Genomic DNA, 24124 nt, shown 5'->3' on the forward strand with positions numbered 1-24124 from the left:
ATTCTGAAAACGTTGACTGACAGTTTTTGCCAGATTTTTCTTTACTTTTATGAATGGGCAAACTTTCAGAGATCCTTAGTCTACTTTCGTCACCCTACTTTTTTGCATATTATGTATTAAAATTCAAAGCACATTGTACCAATTGTATTGAACAAACAAATTATTCTGCTCTACATTCATCTTTCCTTTTGAGACTTTGCTTCTTTTGATATCACCTTTCTTTCCTTTGTCATTAATCTCTCTTGTCCTACCTAAGGCATCATTTCAGCCAGCAAGTATTTTCTAGTATCATGAGGAAAAGCAGCCACCTTTATTTATCCCTCACATACTCTTCTAACTATCCTATTTCTTGAAAAGTATCTAAGTATACTGTCTATAATTTCTACTTTTAAAAATATTTATTAAATTTTGAAACTTATCAGTTCTACAGAGAACAATAACTGTCAGAGTAAGCAGATGTTACACTTTGTTGTTATTACTACAGATTGCTCAGTGTGCTCTTTTCCCTATCTACCCCAAGGGAACCTCTCTTGAAATTGTTGTGAGTCATTTTCATGAACATTCTTATACATTTATACAAATATCTATAAACAATGCTATTGTACGCTTAAAATTATTATAAATTGTATTCTATACTACATATTCTTTTACATCTTTTATTTTTAAAAATTCTATGGCTTTTATGATTTATCATTGTTAATAAAGACCCAGTTTATTTGTTTCACTGCTTTGTAATACAGTAGTCCTCCTTATCCGTGGCTTTGCTTTCTGTGGTTTCAGTTACCCGCAGTCAGCCACAGTCCAAAAATATTAAGTGGAAAATTCCAGAAATGAACAATTTATAAGTTTAAATTATACACTGTTCTGAGCAGTGTGATGAAATCTAGTGCCATCTCATTCCATGCTGCCTGAGACACATATCATTCCTTTGTCCAGCATATTTGTCCAATGCAAGCTACCTGCACTATTAGTCACTTTGTTGCCATCTTGGCCATCAGATCAACTGTGGAGGCATGGCAGTGCTTGTTTTCAAGTAACCCTTGTTTTACTTAATGTTGGCCCCAAATCACAAGAGTGGTGATGCTGGCAATTTGGTGGATATGCCAAAGCGAAGCCTTCAAGTGCTTCCTTTAAGTAAAAAGGTGAAAGTTCTTGACTTAAATCATTTTATCATCTCATCACAAGAAGGGTGAATACAGTACAATAAGGTGTTTTGAGAGCATGAGAGAGAGACCACAATCACATCACTTTTATCACAGTATATTGTTATAATGGTTTTTATTTATTTATTTATTTTTGTGCATTTTATTATTTATTTAGATGTTTAAGCTCTTGCACTAGATTTTTTACAAGCTGGTGCACACTGACAAGTATTTCTCACACAGAACTATAACCACACAGTCCTAGATAGTATGAATATATGCTTGAATTAACATTAATATGCATTACCGTTTTATCCATTACATAATAAAATAAATTATCAAATATCCAAATATTAAGTTACACAGCTCAAAAAGCACATAAAATATTAGATTTCTGCTCAATTCATTAGCATAAACCCACTTTTTTTTTGCAAGAGAGGATGGGAGGGAAGGGAAAAAAATTACATTTCAAACAAAAAGAAGTTGGTAAATTTCAGACTGTATGAAAACTAATACAAGAATTTCAGAATTTTTATGATTAAGAATTGCTTTAGCTACAACGAGGCATTTCTACCTTTACCTTTAAAAAAATATTTACTAAAGAGTGTGTTCTACCTATTCCACACAAGACAAAGGCAACATTTTACTGAAAATACTTAATAGCCCCCTCCCATTATTTTCTCAGGTCCTCCCTATATGTTGCACCCCAAGTGCAAACATTAAAATTAACTGTAAGACTTTTTGTCTGGAGACGTTAAAGACATGTGCTTTTGTACAATGTACATTTTCAAAATGGAGGCTTTCCATATCAGCACAAAATGAGATTTATAGAAAGACATTAAATAATCACTAAACTTGGTATAAAAATCAAAGAGTTGAGCAAACCTGATGTATACTTGTATGAATGTGGGATATGTAGACATAAAGTGAGCAGGCAAATAATCATATAGGCCCTACTTTCTATGTTTGAAATGACTGAAAGGATAAACCACATAAGGTCCAGAATGTTCATAGTTCCTGGGATTTTAGTTCTGTATGACACTAAAAATATACAAGTATTGTGCTGGACATTCTGGTACCTAATCTTTCTAAATATCTTATATATTGATAAGATTTTGGCATGGGGCTAGATTTAAAGATATAACTTAATACTGCATGATTTCAGGAAAAGTCTGTTGGTACAGATGATAAGCACATTTTAAAGCTGAACAGTAAGAATCTTTTGCTGAGTGTCAAAATAGGTTGATCATAACCCAAGCATAGAGGTTGTAATTCTGTCAAGCTTATGGCCTGGTAAAACTGCCTTTTTTAATACTCCTATGGAAGCTTCATTAGATTTATTCACAAGCCAATATGTTGGCTAATGTATATGACAAATTAGGTTCTATCTCAAGTTCCACTTCCAAGGCATTGGCATCAGGCACCCATTTTATTGAATGTAACAGTTGTTTCTGTGACCATTGGAGTCTTTGGTGAAGCACAGCTGCATTTTAGGGCAATACTTCTCCAAATATAAAAGTCGCTTGCTGTTAAAAGCTCCATGCTGCTTTTTTCTTATGAACTGTACTGCATCTTCATATTTCACTCCACCTTCAGTTAATGCAAGGGCAACAAGCACCTGAGCTCTTCCAAGGCCTGCAGCACAATGAACAACAATACAACAACCAGGTTCTTAATGAAACTTAATTTTTACAAGATTTAACTAGTCACCAACTATCTGGTTGGATCGTGTTACATCATCATCAAAAGGCCAATCAAGAACACAGATGCCTTCTTTCTCCACAAGAGTGGTGTCATAAGTTGCTTCACATACTCTTACTGTTGTGGTAACTCTGTATTTCTTAAGTTCCTCTATAAATTTGTTTAAGGTCCCATTGGTTGGATTGTATGTAGTAAGAAATGTCATGTTCTTGTATGTGACTTCCACAGGAGCTGAGTGGTTCATTTGAGCCATGTTAATTTAGTTAAAAAACACTCAATGGGATTATGATAGAATTAAAAAATTGAATACAGAAATGATGCAAAGAAACTGAGTTTACTTCAATATACTCCACTTGACAATCTCAGTGCTCTGAGTATGAAGTTGGGAGTAATGGGAAATGAAATGAACCTCCTAACAAGAAGCAGCAATTCTTCAAACAAGTAATAACTGAGACATAGAAAGGAAGTGCACTGAAGTATACTTCATCCAGGCCAGAACTTGTAAAATGCTCTGCAAATATCCATTCAACACATTCTTATGGGTGCTTCTTGGTGGAGTAGTAACGAATTTCTACAGTTTAGTTGTCTGCAAAGAGGTCATGCTGTGCCTGGCAGTAATCTCCACTGCCTGCTTCAGAAACTCCATAAATGTGACCAAGAACTCCACAGAACTGAGAAATATGTTTACTCATTGAAGATTGTGGCCTAATTATACAGCCGGTCCCAAGGCAATGGTGACACAAATGGCAGAGGTGGTTTTGGCTACAGGATGGGGTGGCAGTGGTTGTGGTGGCGCGGCAAAAGCTTGGCTGTTTTTATTTTTTATTACTTATTGTTATTAACCTTTTATTATGCCTAATTTATAAATTAAACTTCACCATAGGTTCATATGTATAGGAAAAAGCATAGTATATACAGTAGTCCCTCTCTATATCACAGTTCACTTATTGTGGCCTCACTGTATCATGGGATTTTTAAAAATATTATATTTAATTATCTCAGATTTTTCGCTATATCACGGGATTTTGCGGTACTGTATACATATGTTGTTAAAGTTACGTAGGTTTAAGAGTGTAGGATATGTTTAAGAACATAAGTAGTGTTTATAAAAGTGTGGAAAAGGTTAATAAGGGAGTGGGAAAGGTTAATAAGGGACTGGGAACGGTTTATAAGTGTGTGGGAAGGGTTTATAAAGCCTTAAAATATATATAAATACTAAAATAAATGTAAGGTTCCTACTGTGTGGATTTTCACCTGTTGCGGGGGTGTCTAGAACGGGATACCTGCGATAAGTGAGGGAATACTGTACAGGTTTCAGTACTTTTCGCAGCTTTAGGCATCCACTAGGGATCTGGAATACATCCTCTGTGGACAAAGAGGGACTACTGTCTTCTATCACTGGTTACTAAGAGACACTTAACATTGCTTCTGCTTTTTCATTGTTACAATGATTGTGTCAGTGAATGTCCTTCTGCCTCTTTCCCCTGCATGTAAATAAGAGTTTTTCTGAAAAAGACAACTCAAGTGGTATTTCTGGCTTGTTCGGGGTATTCTTTTTCAACACTAGCAGTTATTGCCAAATTGATTTCCAAAGTGGCTGTGTCAATTTATACTTCCATTGTAGGAATAAAGTTCTTTCACTACGTTCTTGCTAAATTCTAGTTTTGTCACACTTAATAACTATTGTCAGAGTGATAGTTATGAATTTTTTTTTTTCTGTTTTGATGGGCCTTTCTCTGATTACAGATGGTGTTGAATATATTTCTTATGTATATTGACCACTTGAGTTTCTTCCTGTGTGAATTGCCATTTTAAATTCTTTACCCATTTTAGTTCTTTTGTCTTTATAATTTGTAAAAGTTCTTTATGTATTTTTGATGGAGTCTACTATGAACTTAATGGAATCTGTGTCACTTTAATGCCTTCCAAGTCATATCAGCCACTCTCCCAAGCCTTTCCCCATCCCCACTCCCGACCCCCACCCCCACCCACCCAGTCTTGTAGCTCATGATTCAGTACTCTTCTCTAGTGTGTCCAAACTTTTTTTTTTTCTCTCTGAAACTTTTCTGGAAACCTGGACTGCCACAAAGGCTCTATCATTCGTGGGTGATTGTTTGATACATTGTTTTCTAGAGTTTTCCTGAGCTCTTAGACCACAGTGAAGAGGGGCTAGAGCCAGTTCGTGGACTATTATAGGGGCCACCTATTACCCAATACATGGGTGAGTGAAACTTCTCCCAGTTCCCTTAGCATACAGGCTGGACTCCCCAAGCTCCCATAGAGGCATTGTCTGTGGACAGGTGCAGAATTATCGTGGGAGGGGGAACAAAATGATGGATGTCTAATTCCACCATGATGCTGATTTCATTCTCTGTCCCATCTCTACTCTTTTCTCATATTTGTCTAATCTTGTTTAGTACTACATTGTTTTAATCAATTCTTAATTTTCAGAAGTGTCTCAACTATTCTTGACCTTTATTCTCATAAAATGAATTTTAGGGTTCTACTTGGGAATTTCATGAGATAATTCATTTAGGATTTAAATTAGAATTTTATTGCATTTGTTGATCAGTTTGGAAGAAAATTGGTATATATATTTCTTGTATACATTAAAGATGTACTTTAATGTCTTTCATTAATCTTATTTACAGTGAGAATGGTAAACATCCTTCCTTATTATTATTTTAGATGGTTTACTATTTTATGTTAAAATAATATGGAAATCTGATCCTAAATTGATTTTATTTAGATACTTTGTTTTAATGATTTTATTTTTATCTTCCTTAAGAATATATTGTCAATAGCATCCTACTCACAGTTATTTGCTATTACTACCCCCTTGTCTCCCAACTAAAAGCCAGCAATTTGAAACAATTATCTTTTTTGTTAAAGGGAAAATGCATAGTCACTTTTAATTGTTAAAAAAATAACCAGTGATTCTCAGTATGGTTAAAAAGATACTTATGGTCACTTACCTCATTTGAAGTGTGAGGTAGATTTTGCTTTTTTAAGGTAATATATGCCTAGTTCACTTAATTGGTCATATGTCTACAATTTTCTGAAAAAGAGTAAGGAACTGAAGAGTGTACCACTGTTATCTCCTGTGATTTGTGAAACTCTTGCTCTTCCCTTAGGTTGATTACTTGTGTACATGTGTATGTATACAGATGCAATACAGAGCCAGAAACAGGAAGGCTATACTAAATATTAGTAAAACTGGATTTCAGTATTAGCTAAGAAGTGAATATAGGTAGAAAATTTAATATTTGTTTTGAATGTCCCATTAATGTTCCATTCCTACCCCAACCTCACCCTGTGGTATGCCTTCCCCATTTTAGAGACCACTCTGATTAAGAAATTACAAATATAGTCAGAGTTCATTTAATTTGTTTTTGTGTCCTGTATTTCCAAGGGTGCAGTATTTTGTTTAGAATAAAGTTGATGGTTCTTGAGGCCTGATGATGGATTCTTGGTGGTTTATTGTACTGTTTTCTTTACATTTCCTTATGCTTGAAAATTTCCAGAATAAAAAGTTAAAAAATATTTATGCTGCCTCACAATGACCAAAAGGAGAAAGGTGGGAAAGGATCAAGCTCTTTGTATGTGCATTTTTATTCATTAAATATGAACAACTTTCCTAGAACTCTCCCAGTAGACTTTCTCCTATGTTTCTTTGGCTTGAACTCACAAGATGCTTTCCCCCACCCACCCCACTTCCCACCTCCACACATCCTTTTAAAATTTGCCTTTATAAATATCAAAGCTGAATTTGTAAATGAAGAATCCTAAGGCTTGTAAAACACCCTTTTTTCTTGACGTTCTTTGTAAATCATTGTATGCTCTTTGTTATTGCTTTTTTATGTCTTTAATATTTTTAAAAAATAAAACCAGAGGCATGTAAACAAGGAACAGACTGACAGTGACCAGAGGGGAAAGGGGAGGGGGGAAAAAGAGGGGAAAGAAGGGAAAGGATCTAGTCAAGGAACTAGTATAAATGACCCACGGACATGGACAAGGACAACAGGGTGGGGATTGTGAGAGGCGGGGTGGGCAGAGCAGGGGAGAGCAAAGGGCAGAGGCGGATTTAACAGCCAGTGCTCCGAAGGGCCCTGCAAAACCCCAGCTTTACACTTTTTTCTAATGACACCAAGTTTGGTCTCATATGTGCAATTTTAATTACATACAAGTTTACAATTGGTGGTAAAACCTGATAGTATGTTTATATTTGCTTATTTTCATTATTTCATTACTACGCTGCATACTATACACATACTCCGCTGCATAGGCCCTACACAGCTGCGCTACAATCGGAGCAATAGAATCGTATTTGCTACTTTGTACTTATAAAGGTTCTCCTGCAGTGCAGACTTGCGATATACGCAAATACGCAGGGATGTAAATGAGTTTGTGGATATGTACTTGTTTCATTTACGGTTTTAAAGTTTTCTGTACGTATAAATAAATATTAAGGTAAGTTGAAATTATATTAAAATAAAATTAATTCCTATTGTTGAAATTATATTAAGATAAAATTAATTCCTGTTACGTCAGTGCCTGGATTTTCGTAGTTTATGAATAATTTTTGAATTTTAATTAATCATTAATATATTGCACTATAATGGAAAATCTCTTCTCTAGTATTCTAATTCAGACTATTAAATTTTATATTTTTCTTTTCGTTGGTAGCTAGAAAAATGAAACATCAAAACTTTGTGATTATTATTATGCTATTATTATACATATATTCAAATTTTATTGGAAATAAAACATTAATAGTACATAATATTTTTTATTTATTTAAAAATATGGTTAACATGTATTTTTATTTTCCCTGTCTCTTTTTTTTTTTAAGGGGCCCAATATTTTCTTCTGCGCCCAGGGCCTCAGCCAACCTTAATCTGCCTCTGGCAAAGGGGGAAAAAAATGGGACAACTATAATTAATTCTAGAGAGAGGGGAAGGGAGGGAGAAAGAGAGGGAGAAAAACATCAATGTGGGAGAAACATCTATGAATTGCCTCTTGCATGTGCTCTGATTGGGGACCAAACCCACAACCCAGGTAGGTGCCCTGACCAGGACTCTAACTGGCAGCCTTTTGTTTTGCAGGATGATGCCCAACCAACTGAGCCACACAGGCCAGGGATCTTTAATACTTTTTAACATAATTTTATGTGCTTTTATAAGCTGCCTCAAGTGTTTTGTGGAATAAGATAAGTAGTGTTAAAAATAAAAACAAGCAACTGATACATGTTTGATTTCTGGTATCCTTTTCTCTTTCACATAATGAGAAAATTGCATTCTTATAGATGAGACAAAACTTTAAAATTATTAGTAAAAACTGTTGGAATATTGATATGTAAAAAGTAACATTTTATGTTGAGAAGTTCATTTTAATTTTTAGGTATTAAAATGGAGCATTATTTTCTTCTGAAAATGTTATTTTTAGCTTTAAATTTCTTGTCAAATAGTAGTATATAATCTGTTCTGTTTTGTTTTTTCAAGATATGGAATATATGAACGTTGCCGAGAATTGGTGGAAGCAGGTTATGATGTGCGGCAACCAGACAAAGAAAATGTTACACTACTCCATTGGGCTGCCATCAATAATAGAATAGATTTAGTCAAGTATGTATTTTCTTTATTTTTAACTAGTTGTTATAAATAAGTTATTATAAAAATGATACTTAAAAAGATCAGCTTTTAAAATATAGATTATACCTTTTTCCTGAAAAAAAAAATGTTTTTAGCATATATTGAATGATTATGTTCCAGATACTTTGCTGAGTGCTTTTCCATGTATATTTGCTTTAATTTTAATTCTTGAAGTAACTTTATATGAAAAATAACAATTACTGCTGTCTTACTTATGTGGAAACTAAAGCATAAAGAGGTTAAATATGCTACTGATGACATACAGCTAATAAAGTTTGGAGTCAGGACGTTAACTCCAGCAGTACAAATTGCAGCTCCCATTCTAAATGTGAATTGTATGGGGAAAAGCTACAAAAGGAAAGAGAGGGGTTAAAAAGATAATAGATAATAATTATCTTGATTTAACTGTTCATACTTGCCTAAGTGATAAATACAAACTAAGTAAAAATGATTTTTATTACTTTTAACCTGCTGATTTAGTATTAGCAAGGTATTTAGATAAGCAAGAATCAGCTGATAGAAATCTTTCTTAGTAAATCTGGTTTATTAGTCTTATAATTTGGACATAAGATCTTTAGATAAAGACATAAATCTGAAATGAACTGCTTGCAAATGTGCAGGTGAGTACAGCACACAAAGTCTACAGGCAGGTAGGCAAAAGAATTTGTTTGCTGTTATAGTTCTGAAGATTAAGCAAGTAATAGCTAAAGCATTGAACTCCATGAATCACTTTCTTCCAGAGAGCATATTTTAATTTTATTTGTTTCTTTTTTTCTTTCATGTATCTCTAATCTTCCCTTTGCTTTCAGTATGGGTCTTTTAATGTCTAATTCTCTTTTTGCTTGTTGGAAATGTTTTTATTTAATATTCATTGGTAAAGGAAATTTTCACATGGTATAGAAATGTAGGTTAGTAGCTTTTGTTGGTTTATTTTATTTTTATTTTTTATTTTTTAAAATATTATTCCACTGTTTTCTGGCTTCTGTTACTCTTGAGAAATCAGTCTTGTGGTTTTGAAGGCTTTTTTTTTCCTGGTTGTTTTAAAATTTTCTCTTTGTTTCTGGTTTTCTGCAGTTTCATGATGTATCTAGGTGTGGATTTCTTTTTATTTACTCTAAATTAGAGATTGCAAGGAATTCTTGATTCTGTTGATTGATGTTTTTATCAGTTCTGAAAAAGATCTCAGCCATATTTCTTCATTGATTACTCTGGCCCATTCTCTTTTTGCTGTCCTTCTGGGACTCCAGTTAAACATGTGTTTCACCTCTTCATTGTAGACTGTCTCTCATCCTCTCTTCTGTGTGTGTTCTATCCTTTTGTCTCTGTTTCATTCTGTAAACAACTTCTATATTGCAGTTTATTTATTCTCTGTTGATGTATATTCTACTGTTAAATCTTATTTGTCATGTTTCTAATTCTGTTTATTTTCAGTTCTAGAAATTTTGTTGTATGAAATTATTTGTTCCTGAAATTTCTAATCTTGTCTTCTATTCTCGGACATAATGAATATAGTTATTTTATAATCTGTGTCTGAGAATGTATAACATGTGAAGTCTGTGTGGGTCTGTATCTGTTATGTTGTTCCTTTGTGTGCCTGATTATCTTTGCATAGGTATTAGACATTGTGTTTGAAAAATTATTTGTTGAATAAGTTAAGGTCAAAGATGAGATTGCCATTTGTTTCTGCTAGGGCCAACTTTAACTTAATTTTAAGGCTTTAGATTTTCTGGATTACTCTGGTGGCTGAAGACCATTCTAGAGCCAGTTTTACTTCGGGTTCTTAATTACTATTACAGTGCACCCTTTTGGGGTCCCACCCATTTCTCAAGGGCAGCTGATGCCCAAGTGGTTTTTTAACTTCTCTAGGTTTTAACCCTTTCATGAATCTTGACCTGATGTATGCTTTTACTCTTCCTAGGCTGTGCTTCTTAGGAAATGTCTCTTATATCTCATTGAGCTTTTTCAGTTTTCTTCAGTGGGAGGTTGGCTCAGATTATCTAGCCTTCCACAGCCTCTAGTTTTTCAATTAATGTATTTTAATCAAAATAATAGATAAATGATTTGAAAAATCAAGTAATACTTAAAGGTTTACCATGGGAAACAGCAGCCCCTCTCCACTCTTTGTGTCCTGTATCTCAAAAGTAACTTTTTTCAATATTTTAGCTGTTTCTTTCAGTATCTGCTCTTGTATTTTATACATTCGCATTGCTACTTTTATCTAGAACATTTTTTTACGGAAATGATAGCAAACATTATTCTGCTTTTCATTTAATTTATATATCTGAGATTTTTCAGATTACTACAAATAGAGCTGTATTATTCTTTTTAAGATACTGTATAATATTCAATTATATGGATTTAATTCATTTAATGGTTTCCCTATAGGTTGATTCTGGTGTTTTTACTATTACAGATAGTGCTGTATTTATTCGCATATCATTTTGCTTATGTTCATATCTATCTGTAGAAGTCTTAGGAGTAAATTAGATGAATTTTGTATTTTAATAAATATTGCCAACTTCTATGCTGTTAGTTTTTGGTTTATCAGTTATATTTTGACTTTCTATTTTGGGATAACTAGATGTCCCAGGTTACCTCACTACTAATACTTACTTCCTCCTTTCTCTATTATAGTTTCAGTTAAATCACTATGCAAAGTTCAGATTGTTGTTAGTATGTAAATTTTCACTGCTGACCCCAGAAGTGTTCTATGGTTATTTGTTCTTTCCTGTAGAATTCTGATTTTTGCCTGAAGTAACAGTTGCTTCATTTTTTTTGTTTAATTTCTATGTACTGTAACTAATTCTTACCATACTCTTAGAACTGTAAAACCCCTCTGTATGCAAACATCAGATAATGTATTAGTTCTTCCTAGATTTCTCCACCCTTCTGCTCCTGCGCTGGCTGTTTGCTCTTTAGAGCTACTATATTACGATTGTCTTGAGACTTTCTTTGACTTCATCCTGGGAAATCCCTTTGCTCCAGTGTTGGTCTCAGTTTCCTGGATCTCAGCTTTTTATCTCTCTTGGTTTGCCACCTGGGTTTTGCAGAGCACATGTTTTGATAGCTTGCTGAGGAGAGTGCTTGGGAGGTAAATGTTTTGAAGTTATAATATCTTCTGGCTTCATACTTTAATGGTTGTTTGATTAATTATAGACTTCTAGATTAAAAACAGTTTTCTTCAAGTATTATAGTTGAGATATATTTGATCTCATTTTATTGATCAAAAAATTTACATTTGTCTTGTATTTAAAAAAATATAAGAAAGTTTGAAGTGAGAATTACAGACAAAAGGTACTGATGCTGCATGCCTTACATATTGTTCCAAACTACTTATGGATTAGTGAGGTTACAAAAAAATTCGGTAAACTAGAGTGAATTAAAAATCATAGTGTCTGTATTCATTATATTTTCAGATGGGTAAACTTAATTTCTTAACAGTACATAGTATAGCAAGTTAACTTTCCTAAAACAAACATATGGTGAATAAATGTAGTTTTCAATAGCAACTGGTATTCATAGCCTCAAGTTTAATTTTTACTATTGGGTCTGGAATTACACCCTGCTTAAAAGCTACAACGTATTACTATTTCATGGATGCTGGCAGAAGATACATGACTCAGGTAGAGACAAAGGTCTTGATTATTCATAGCATAGCTGACATCATGAACATGCCCATGCCCGTCCGTCTCGAGAGACGATGGTGTAGCTTCTTAAAAGTCTATCTGCACCGCCGAGAATGGCTGTGCAGTCCAACTCGGGAGTGACACGGTATCTGTCTCCTCCCGTGTTGAATCGACATCTTGTGATGACGCTGGAGTGTCCTCTCCAGTGAAGCTGAAGCTACAGAGCCTGGGCAGGGTGATATGGAGGGTCTGCTGTTGCCCATGCAGCAGACCCCCCCTCTCTTCGCAGCTGAAGGATCCAAGGGAAAGACGGAGTCAATACAGCTTGGCTTCAGGTGCGCCGCAGGAGTTGCCGGTGTTGACTACAACGTCAAACCGCCTTAGGGACTCCGGCTCCGGATTTTCTGTCGGGGTTTACTCCCTTAGCCTTTCCCCTGAAGAGGTGTGCCGCAAGGCAGCAGAGGTTTTTTGGAGTCAGAGTTTTCCTTCTCTGATGTGCCCTGACTGGAAGATCGAACCAGCGACACTTAGCTCGCAGGCCGACGCTCAATCCACTGAGCCAAACCAGCCAGGGTTAATCATGAACATAATGTTTGCATATGACCCTCCTGCTCTTTAGGTCCTATGAAAGTAATTTGCTGTGGCCCACATGGGTGCAGCACTCACAGTGGGTTTGTGTTTAAGCTTGCAGAATTCAGTGCTTTTATAGTAAGTGGTAAGTAAGCTTGCTCGTTGTCCAGGGGAAGACATTTCCTTATCTTTCAACATTGCTTGATGCAAACATAACTCTGAGAAATGGCCTGTGTAAAGAGCGAGTAGGGCCTTGCTTTTCTGATATACCCAGTAAGACATATGGGGGCACAGGAGGCCCATAGACAAGTATTTATTCTTTTAGTTAGGTTTCATCAGGATGTTTTAAAGGAACTTTCTGCAAGCAAAATAGCTGGGTTACTTTCATGATAAGATATAAGGTTAGTGTAATTTGGAAAGGAGGGCATCTTCAGTCTGGATTAGGTTTATATTCCTAATGTTTTCAATTGCAAGTCTTTCAGCTATTTCTCAGCTTTTACCCTAATGTAATAAAATAGATTAGCTCAACCTCTAGTGTTACCTTAAGACTCTTCATTAACAACAGCTTATTAGCATGTAGTCTCTGATTTTACTTTGATTTCAAGCCAAGACTTTATCAAAGAATATGGCCTTTATTTAAAAAATGGAGCTTATTATAATTTTCTGAGCACATACTATGTGCATGTGCCTTATTCTTCTAGCAATATGTTAGTTTTTTTCTTTATCTTCAAGTTTGTGAAGTTTATCATGCATTGGTAGGTTTCTGTTTATTTATTTACTATTTAAAAATCCAGTTTATGGCCATTAATTTGCTACTTTTAGCCTGGAAACTTGCCTCTTTAGTTTAGGCAAGCATTCTTGCATTGCACCCTCAAGAGTGCCTCATTTTTATTTTTGGTTTATTTTTTTCTTTCAGGAGTTCTTATTTGTCAGCTACTAGAACCAGCCAAATTGATTCTTCTTTTTTTAAAAGTTTTATTCCATCTACCTTTTATCTCTCAATATAGCAGTTGTACTTTGGAGAGATTTTCTTAATTTATCTTCTAATCCTAATTAATTCTAATTTTATCTAACACATTTTTAATTTTCAAGCATTCTTTCTTGATCTCTGTTCCCCTCTTTTAAAAAAAGTTATTTTTTGTTCTTATAAGTATAATTCTCTCACTTTTTGGGGGGTATTAATTATAACTTTTGTTCTCTTAAGTTTTTCATCTCTGTGTATTGTCTGTTTATTTTGGGTTTCCTGTTTTATTTTGGTCTTTGTCCATATCTGAAGTTTTAATCATATCTAGTTCTGTTGAGTCATATTTACAATAGGCATAAAAAAAGTTAATTGAAAGTTGTGGGACTTAGAGAGTTTACAACAGGAGCCTCCCAAATGTCCGTTTCTGGAGTTTTTTCCTCTGGGGTTGTTCAGTTTCTCTAAGAAAAATCTTCTAATTGTGGGGAGGGCCTAAGGAGCTGTCTGGCTGCCAGCTGACCTAAGCAAGGAAAATGGCTTTGGATTCTTATTGTTCAGCAGGTAAACTTTCATTGAGTTGCTACATTTTCAGTAAAATGTCTTATGATTCTCTGATTTCATTCCCTGAGTCTCAAACTTCTCAGGTTGAAGGCATACCCAATACACCTTTTGGCAAAGGTTGATTGATGGTTGAGTGTTAAAAATCAGCGTAAGCCTGAGGCTGAAGCCTAGGTTACATCATACAATGAAGTTTAGGGATGTAAGAATGAACCTGAACTTTTAACAAAGTGTGAATTTCTATTACAGTAACATTAAAAAATTCAAGTAGTGCACACTGTACTGTTAAACCAGTGAATACTTTTCTCGTACTGTCAGCTCTTGATAGCTTCCATGTCACTGAAATGCCTATTTGTGATGTTAAATACTCACTTTCAGTGAGAGTATAGGTTAGAAAACAATTTTTCAGCCACATATATTGACTTTCAACCAGTGTTTCTATTTATATTGCAGCTTCTTATTACTTTCTTAAGAGGTAACAATTGACTTTAGTCCTTTAGCTTTTCTAGGGTGTTATAACATATTCTGGTTTGCTTCTCATTGGTGTTCCCCTCTGGAGACATTTGAGTTTTAGTTATTTGCATTTCATCTTTCAAATACTTTGATATCCCTTGTTCATTGATGGTCCCTTCTCAAAACCTGGGGATCATTAGTACCTGTAATTGTAATACATTCCCTGATAACAACCTTGTAGTATTGCAGGGAAACTCGAGTTTAAATATAAGAATTATACGGTCTTTTTAGGAGTGTAGTTTTGAGCTAGAGTCTTAAAGCTGCAAAGGATAGCATAGAGATATAGTACTTTTCTTCTAGGAGTTTATAATGAAAAGCTAATAGAAGTGATTCTTTCTTAGCATGGGGGGGAAAAAATTCCCCTGTGTTTGTGAAAAAAAGTTACATTTCTAGAACCATGTTGGATAACACTAATTGTCATAGCCCTAGCAAGTATTTGAAATGTGAATAAAAATAACTCTCAGGAAAAGATATATTGACTATGGAGAAGGTAATCAAATTGGTTTTTTAAAAAATTCCAGTTGGAATTTTTCAGGAAGTATTTTCTATCAAAACTCTTCTTTGGCTTAGCTGTACTTCTCTTTGGATTCAAAATACAATTTTCAACTATTATATAATGTCAACGAAGTACCTTAAGAAACAGTTTAGGACTAGTTAAATGTCTGTGTTCAGGTTACAAACATTCTGTATTTCTGTTCAAAAATTACAAAATTTAAAACTGGTATTTTTGACTAAAAATATTTTAGTGTGGAAATATCTTAAAGTACTCCAAACTTTTACATGACAGAGTGGAGTGGGGCTCTCCATTGCATAACGCTTTATCAGCACCAATTTAATAAATATTTATATAAAGCAGAAAATTTCTGAGTCAGGCATTAAGTACGAGTATATTAATGTTAGAACTATGTATATCAAAGAATGATTGCATTAAATGTAGAATAATTTAAGAGCCTCAGTAATATTCATACATCATCAACCATTTGACATTAGAATAACTTGGAAATCATTTATATCGAAGAGTCATTGCATTGATTATTTCCAGAGCAAGCATTGTAAGAAATTGCTAGGTCCTATTCATTTTATAGGATATCAAGGTGTAATGACAATATACTAAACATTGAGGTTGCTCTTTCTTTTTCAAGCAATATAGCTTTAAAGGCATAATAAACAAGGTATCAAAGAATCTTTATGTTATACCTTAAAATTTATATAATTCTTTCATGTATATTGTTTGATTTAATCTAAAGTAATCTGGTGAGAGATAAGTAAAGCTTAAAAATTTGAGCTTCTATCCATGGTAGACTTAAGTGTCTAGCATGTTCTACAGCTCTTCTAATTACAAGATTCTATTTGCTGCTGTTTGAACCAAATCTTTGTGGTTCTGTGACTGCTTGCCTTTTTTGGGGGGGGGAGGGTGGCGGGGGCTTGCTTTTTTATATGATTGTTATTTGGTATTGCTATTCTTTTTGGTAACTTAAAACCTTTTTTTCCTTTTACTTCTAGAACAAAAGAAAATGATGTGTTTTATATTAAATTCTACTAAATATATTTTTTAAACTATCACAAAAGATTGTTTATTTTCAAAGGCATAAACTAGCATGAGATCTAAAATGGAAAATATTTTTTTCTTTTCACGTAATTTCTTGAACTTGAAAATGAAAGTTTCTAAATACTAAAAAATTTGTATTACAGATACTACATTTCGAAAGGTGCTATTGTGGATCAGCTTGGAGGAGACCTAAATTCAACTCCATTGCATTGGGCCACAAGGTTTAAATTTGATTCTGGATTTTTTTCCCCCTTTGATTTCTTCATTAGTCTATAATTAAGCAACTTTTTTTTAATGATATGCTAAAATGAATGGGAGAACTTATGCCAATAGTATATATTAACATCATTGTTATACTAATGTATTGCTGCTCAGTGTTATCTGCATTAGTTTATTGTCCAAAATGTTCTTGGGGAATTAATCATGCTTATAGTAAATCCAGTTAGTTACATGATTGGGTTAAACTTTAGATTTGTAAATGTAATGCTTTTGCAGCCTATATATATATTATATTTACAATTTAAGTTGCCCAGATTATGAGATTATTAAGATCATATTTGCATAGGTTAGAATATAGATGTAAGAATCCTGTACCCTAAATGTGTCTTGACATATTCCTGATATAAAATAACTGAAAAAGATGTTTGTGTTATCTCTTTCACCATTACCGTATTTAAAAAAAAAAAATTTCCAGAGGATACTGTTTGAAATAACTGATATATCTAAGTGTTTATTCTTTTATGTTTTAGACAAGGCCATCTGTCTATGGTTGTGCAACTAATGAAATATGGTGCAGATCCTTCGTTAATTGATGGAGAAGGATGTAGCTGTATTCATCTGGCTGCTCAGTTTGGACATACCTCAATTGTTGCTTATCTCATTGCGAAAGGACAGGTAAAAAAATCACAGTGGTGTTGATGTTTCATCAGATGCTCTTCGTGGGTTAAGTACCTGATATCATTGGTGTTACAAGTATAATAACTTAGTGATATTTAAATATTCCTTTCTGATGGATGAGAGTATAAATAAATATATAGTTTGAGATTCAGCTATGTAATATTTAATGTAGTTAACATAAAAATAAGAAAGGCAATCATGAACCACATGATAGTTCAGTAAGTTGGGCTTTTTTATTTCTGAGAGGGATAGAGATAAATCCCAGAAAGTAAGGGAGAAAGTTTAAGTATTTTAAAAAATATATCATCTGAATTCATGTAAACTTTTTTGAAGATATTCCTGGCTACTTTTTATATAAAATACCTCTCGAGAATAAATTCTTTTAAGATCATTTTTTCAGTTTCTGCTAAAAAAATAATGCGACTTTATACAGATCAGAAAACTTCTCATGACTTAAGTTGTTCTTCTGGTATTTCTCCTGAATGTACATTGACTATAATCACATTAAATATTACAAGTTTATATGTACCATTATTTTGTAATAAGTGCATTTTGTTAAAAGTAATGTCACTCAGGTTTTCTTTCATGTGTTTTCTATGGTTATATTTAAACATTAGCTTTATAGCTAAGGATCTCATCATAAGAGTAAGACATAATTTTAATTTATTATGATTAACACATATTTGTTATTTTAATTTAAATTTTATGCTGATTTATGCCCTGGTCCCGTGGTTCTGTTGGTTAGAGCAACGTCTTGTAAACTGAAAGTTTGTGAGTTTGATCCCCGGTCAGGGCACATATCTAGGCTGCTGGTTCGATCCCCAGTCGGGTACATATGGCGTGGGGGGTGGGGGGAGCACCAGTTGATGTTGCTCTTTCGCATTGATGTTTTCTCTTTCCTCAAGTGAGGATAAAAAAAATATTTTTTTGTTAAATTTTATGCTGATTTCGAATTTGAATAGTATTTCTTTTATGAATCCCATAAGCTATTTGTTTTCGGCAGTGTCAAGCAATGACAGTTATGTGTTGTGCATTATAGCTTAGGAAAAGAGGCATAGAATTGTTAAGTTAATTGCTGGAAGGGGGAGTTTATTATCTATCGCTGTGTTAACAAATCACCCCAAAATCCATTGCATAAGATCTTCACCAGCCATTTATTGTATTTCACTATTCTGTGGTTTGACTGGTCTTGACTAGTGGTTCTAATTTTGATATTGGCTGGGGGCTGCAGTCATCTGGGAGCTCAGCTGAGCTAGAGGACAGCTCACTTAAACATACTTTGTACCTAGAAGGAATAGCAAAAGGGCTGGCTCAGATGGAATGCTGAGACAGCCTGGCCTCTGTATTTCGGTCTTCTCCATGCAGTTTCTTCTGCTCCATAATACCTCTCCACGTGGTCGATCTCTCCAGCAGAGGAAGTGGACTTCTTACATTGTGGCTCAGAGGTCCCAACAGAAATAAAGCAGAAGCTGTTCTGCCTCTTTTAAGTCTTAGGTCTTGTACTGGCACAGTAACATTTCTCCATTCTTTTTTTTTTTTTAATATGTTTTATTGATTATGCTGTTACAGTTGTCCCAATTTCTTTTCCCTCTGATCACCTCCATGTAGTGACGCCCCTCCCTCCAATTGTCCCACCCCCTTAGTCCATGCCCATTGGTTGTGCATATAGTTCTTCTCAACATCTTCCTGTCTACTCCACTCCCTCCTACTGTGCTTCTTAATTCCTGCACCATCTCCCTCCCTTTCCCTTCTTTTCCCTCCTGCTGACTTCCCCCCTCTATGTTCCCCATACCTATGATTCTTTTTCCACTCTCATTGCCTGGTTTGCTTTTGTTTTGATTCCCTAGCTTCCGTTGTTGGTTGTGATATAGTTTTCATTTTAATGTTCATAGTTTTGATCCTCCTTCTTCTAAACAAGTCCCTTTAACATCTCATATAACAGTGGTTTGGATCTGATGAACTCCTTCAGTTTTACTTCGTCCTGGAAGCACTTTCTCTGCCCTTCTATTCTGAATGACAGCTTTGCTGAATAGAGTAATCATGGTTGTAGGTTTTTGATTTTCATTACTTTGAATATTTCTTGCCAGTCCTTTCTTGCCTGCAGAGTCTCCTTTGAGAAATCAGCTAATAGTCTAATAGTCTTATTCTCTTCTTCTCTCTTGCTGCTTTTAAGATTCTCTCTTTATCCTTAATTTTTGACATTGTGATTATAATGTGTCTTGGTGTGGTTCTCCCTGGGTCCATTTTTACTGGAACTCTCTGTGCTTCCTGGACCTGTAAGTCTATTTCTTTCCCCAAGTTAGGGAGGTTCTGCTTCATTATTTTTTCACATAATTTTTCAATTTCTTGTTCTTCTTCACCTTCTGGCAACCCTATAATTCAGATGTTTGCTCTCTTATAGTTGTCCAAGAGGTTTCTGAGCGTCTCCTTATATTCCTCACTTTTTGTTTCCTCTTTCTGCACTGGTTGTTTGTTCCTTCCCTATGTTCCGAATTGTTGATTTGATCCCTAGTTTTCCTTCCCTCACCACTTGTTTCGTATGTGTTTTTGTTCATTTCAGCAGGACTAGCCTTCATTCCTTCCCCATCTTGATTAAGTCTTGCTGTTACTTCTGTAAGCTGTCTTATAACTATAGCTCTGAACTGAGCCTCAGAAAGATTATCTAGCTGGTTGTCTGTTAATTCATGTATTTGCTTTCTGGTCAGCTGCCATCCTGGCAGTTTTTTGCTTCCTGGATGGGGCTGTCACACCTCCTATACTATAGGGGGCAGAGCCCCATGCACTCGTCACTCCTGGGCGACCCTTCTCACCACACTGTGGCACTTTGTGTGGGGTGGGGATCCAAGATGGATTCCTGCCATTCACTCTCCACTGAGAGACTCGGAGCCTCCTCCTCTGTCCCCATGCCCTCTAGCCCTCACAGTCTGAGGCAATGGGGGTCTGCCTTCCCCGGCATTGGAATCGTGAGCTGATGGGTTTGGTCTGCAGCCAGGGGTGCTCCCAGGTGCTTCTCGCCTCGCCTTAAATACGGGTGTCTATGCTTACCTCAGTGCTGCCGCCAGCACAGCTTGACCTCTCCGCCCTGGCTTCGCCCTCCTACCTGTCTGGGCAAGCACCACTTGTTTATAACTTCATATGTTGGACTTCCATGTAGCTTTATTTTCTGGAACTTCTGGTTATTTCTGGTTTTGCGGTAGTTGTAGTCCTTCTTAGTTGTGGAGGGAGACAGAGCATGTCAGTCTAGGCCTCCATCTTGGTCGGAAGTCCTCTCCATTCTTTAAGTTAAAGCAAGTAACAGAGCCAGACCATGTTTACAGTGGGAACACAAGGGCTTGAATACCGGGAGATGAGGTTTATTGGGGGCCGTCTTTGGAGACCAACTACCACAGGGGATTATCCTTGTTCTCTCACAGTTTCTTCTAGACTGGTGGTGGAAGAAGTAGATGGTGTATGACAGTATCTTTAGTGGCTTTCTGTATTGCAGATATAAATTTGCAATACTCATGCTCATGTCTTTCAGTTTTTAACTGTGTAAGAAAAGTGTGTAAATTTTGAAATCTTCATGGTCTTTTTTTTATTAGCTTATTGATCTTGGAGTTTGGATTATTTCAGTAATCTTTTTAACTCTGGCCTAGATATAAGCTATAAAATTCTTAAACAGCAGAGATTTCTATCTGTCACAGTACCTTTTGTACAATAAATGCATGATGATGATAAATGTCTGACAAATAATTCTTTTTCATAAGTAATTTTTTTCTGCTTATAAAAGTAATACATGCTTAATGTAAAATATTTAAACAATAGAAGAGCATGAGTTAGAAAATGAAATCTCACTTTTCCCTTTACCTCCTCCACCCAGTGAGGTCACTTCTTTGAACAGTTTAGTATATATTTTTTCAGCACTTTTTCATGTATCGTATCGTATCGGCAGCCGTCCATCTCGAGAGATGATGGTGTAGCTTCTTAAGAGTCTATCTGCACCGCTGAGAATGGCTGTGCAGTCCGACTCGGGAGTGACATGGTATCTGTCTCCTCCCGTGTTGAATCGACATCTTGCGATGACGCTGGAGTGTCCTCTCCAGTGAAGCTGAAGCTACAGAGCCTGGGCAGGGTGATATGGAGGGTCTGCTGTTGCCCATGCAGCAGACCCCCCCTCTCTTCGCAGCTGAAGGGTCCAAGGGAAAGACGGAGTCAATACAGCTTGGCTTCAGGTGCGCCGGGGGTCCAGAGTCCTTCCCTGGCCTATAGAAGAACTGTGTATGATCTAGCCCTGGATACCTCTCAAGCTTATGTTCTGTCATCTCCCTTTCACTTACTGTGCTTTCACCACCCCAGTCTTGCTATTCCTTGAGCAACTCTGATATGCTATTGTCTTAGGGCCATTGTGCTTGCTATTTCTTTTGCTTGGTAAATCCTTTCCTCAGATAGTCACACTATGCTCTCTCTTTCTCTCTCTCTCTCTCCAATCAGATGTTCAATCAAATTGTATTAGTTTTAATTAGTTCCCAATTATAAGCAATAGTAAATACATATATTTTTATTTCTTCTTTCTCTTACCTTTCACTGACTTTAGTCAATAATACTGTTTTTATTAGTATTAACTTTGTTCTGATAAATATAACTACATTTCTGTTACTTGATTTTTCAGCTTTAAATAACATCCTTTGACTTATAGCTATTAGCAATTAGGCACTCATCATTCTTTTGTGCAACCTTTTTCCATTGTTTTCCCCATTTTTTGTTAATTGGATCAATTTTGTGTTCTTAGGGCATATAGCATTTCAATTCAGTTTGTCATTCTAGTCTTCACAAATGTTTCATTTTAGTTATACTGTTGAATATATTTAGTGCTCACTACCATTCTTTGGGATGATTTTCAGGAGAAAAAGGGGAAATGCTAAGTTATGGATCCCTGTTTATCATGGAATTCCCATAAACTTTTGATCTGGGCTTATTAATGCTTCCTAATAGAGAATACCCATACATCCAGCTGAACTTGGAGAAGAAGTGCTAAGTTTTAAATTCTAACCCAAAGAGAGAAAAGGTTGAATTTTTTTTTCTTTTAGTACTCTAGAGATGTGGCATATTTTACATTTTTTATTTATTGATATTTTTAATACCATCACTTTTTTAAATGAATATGAAAAACTCACAGAAAGGAAGAAGTAACTTAAACATAAGAATTTACCTGTTTGTTTTAATTAAGCATCAGATTTAGTTGAGCTTGAAACCCTGACACTGAAGGAAGTAAAATAAGTTATGGTACTTAATTCTCATATAAGAAAAAAGGAAGCTTATCATTTTTTAAAAAGATTTTCATTGGAAAAAAAAATCAATGTGTATAGTATTGGAAATACTGTTTGAGGTTACATAAGATGTTCCCCAAGACACTTAAAGTAAATCCAAAAATGGATTTGTAATAGATAAGGCATAACATTCAATTACAATATTCATGATGAGGGACTGAATTGATGACGTTCAAACATGTGTTCTAGTTTGTCCAATGTAGCGGTTTTCAGCTTTTTTTCTGCTCCGATACACTTGGCTACTATTGACATCGGGGACTTATTCCCATCAGTAGTTGTGGCTCACAGAGAACTGCTGCGTAGAGATATTAAGTGTCTTATAGCCATACTTACTGTAGTTCTGCCCTCTTTCCATTGACTGGTAAATTAGATAACATAGCTTGGATTAGAATTGCTGGTTTAATGTAATTCAGGAATGGGAGATGGGGAAGGGAGAAAGAGGAAACAATATTTGTTGAATGTCAATTATGTTCCAGGCTTTGGACTAGATGCTGTACACAAAGTATTTCATCTAATTTTTACAAGGGTCTTATGAGGCCATTATTTGTATTTATATTTTTAGATTAGAAAGCTGTAATTTTGCTAGTCTTATAGCTAGCGAGTGGTAGAGCCAGGAGTTCAAACCGTGTCTGTCTTATCTAAAGGCTATGCCTTTCCCAAGCCTTGAAGAGTAGATGGATAAACATGTCTTTTCAATTAATGAATGGTTTTTGACCATCTTCTCTGCTGGGCACTGAGAATATATGAATTTAATGTTATTTTTATTCTCAAAGAACTCCCAGTTAATGAGACAGATGCCTCGGTCATATAGGATAATTGGTCCGGATTGGATTGAGTTAGGAGAGATAATTCTAGGGAATTGAAACTGATAAAATTCCTGATACATTGGGAAGTCATTCATGAAAGGGGGTTTAGATAACTAGGGAACAGTTTTGGTTGAAAAAGTGTTAATTTTAATTTCAATTTGCTAAAAGAAAAATAAATGAAGCCAAAGTGGGGAAATACGGTACCAAGTAAAGCAAAAATTTGGGAAGGGGAGGAAAAGTAATCATGGTTTACCACATGATCTTGCTGGGAATAGTCTTAGATTTATAATAAGGTAAATATCAAATGTTTTAGAGCCAAAATTACAATAGATCTCTTGAGAGGAAAGAATAGGAAAGGTGCATCCTTGTGATGTGATGAGGCAGGGAGAGGAAAGAGAGAAATTCTCATTTTGTATACTAAGGTATCTCAGAACATAATGCCTAAAGCTGAAAGATCAAAAAGTAGCAATTCAAGCATCTTATTCTAAGATGTTAAGGTAAATACCAAAACAATGGACTAAGAAGGTGAAAATAGTGGGAAATCAGGCAGAGAATTGCTTTTTTATCATAAACTTTGCAGAATTAGTTAATTCTAAAAATGTACGTTCATAACAATAGAATGAAAACACTAATTTTTTTGAATTAAAAAGGTCTTTTATTCTTTGTTTTGAAATGCTTAGGCATAAACAAGGTTTCATTATTCCCTTCTATCATGAATTAGTATCAATAAGTTTTCAGAGACTTAAGTGGTTTACTCTGTCCTTTGTGGCTGAAAGATCAAGTCAGGATCTTTAAATGCAAAATATTGAAAGGTTGATTAATAATACATCTTAAAAAGGAAAAC

At 35.1% G+C, this 24124-nt stretch overlaps 1 protein-coding gene and 1 pseudogene across 2 annotated transcripts in view; one reads left to right on the plus strand and one right to left on the minus strand.

Annotated features, from left to right (window-relative positions):
* Positions 1-24124, plus strand: part of ZDHHC17 (zDHHC palmitoyltransferase 17) — a 93861-nt gene that overhangs the window by 32574 nt on the left and 37163 nt on the right. For both annotated transcript variants that reach the window (XM_090273646.1, XM_090273647.1), the window contains exons 3-5: positions 8345-8467; positions 16415-16492; positions 17021-17165. In XM_090273646.1, the coding sequence (XP_090129772.1) occupies positions 8345-8467; positions 16415-16492; positions 17021-17165 (346 nt within the window). The remainder of the gene's footprint in view (positions 1-8344; positions 8468-16414; positions 16493-17020; positions 17166-24124) is intronic.
* Positions 2559-3096, minus strand: LOC150012213 (protein tyrosine phosphatase type IVA 1 pseudogene; annotated as a pseudogene).

The sequence above is a fragment of the Furipterus horrens genome, unplaced genomic scaffold, assembly GCF_987537825.1.
Source record: "Furipterus horrens unplaced genomic scaffold, mFurHor1.1.pri manual_scaffold_4, whole genome shotgun sequence".
In the NCBI taxonomy this organism is placed as follows: domain Eukaryota; kingdom Metazoa; phylum Chordata; class Mammalia; order Chiroptera; family Furipteridae; genus Furipterus; species Furipterus horrens.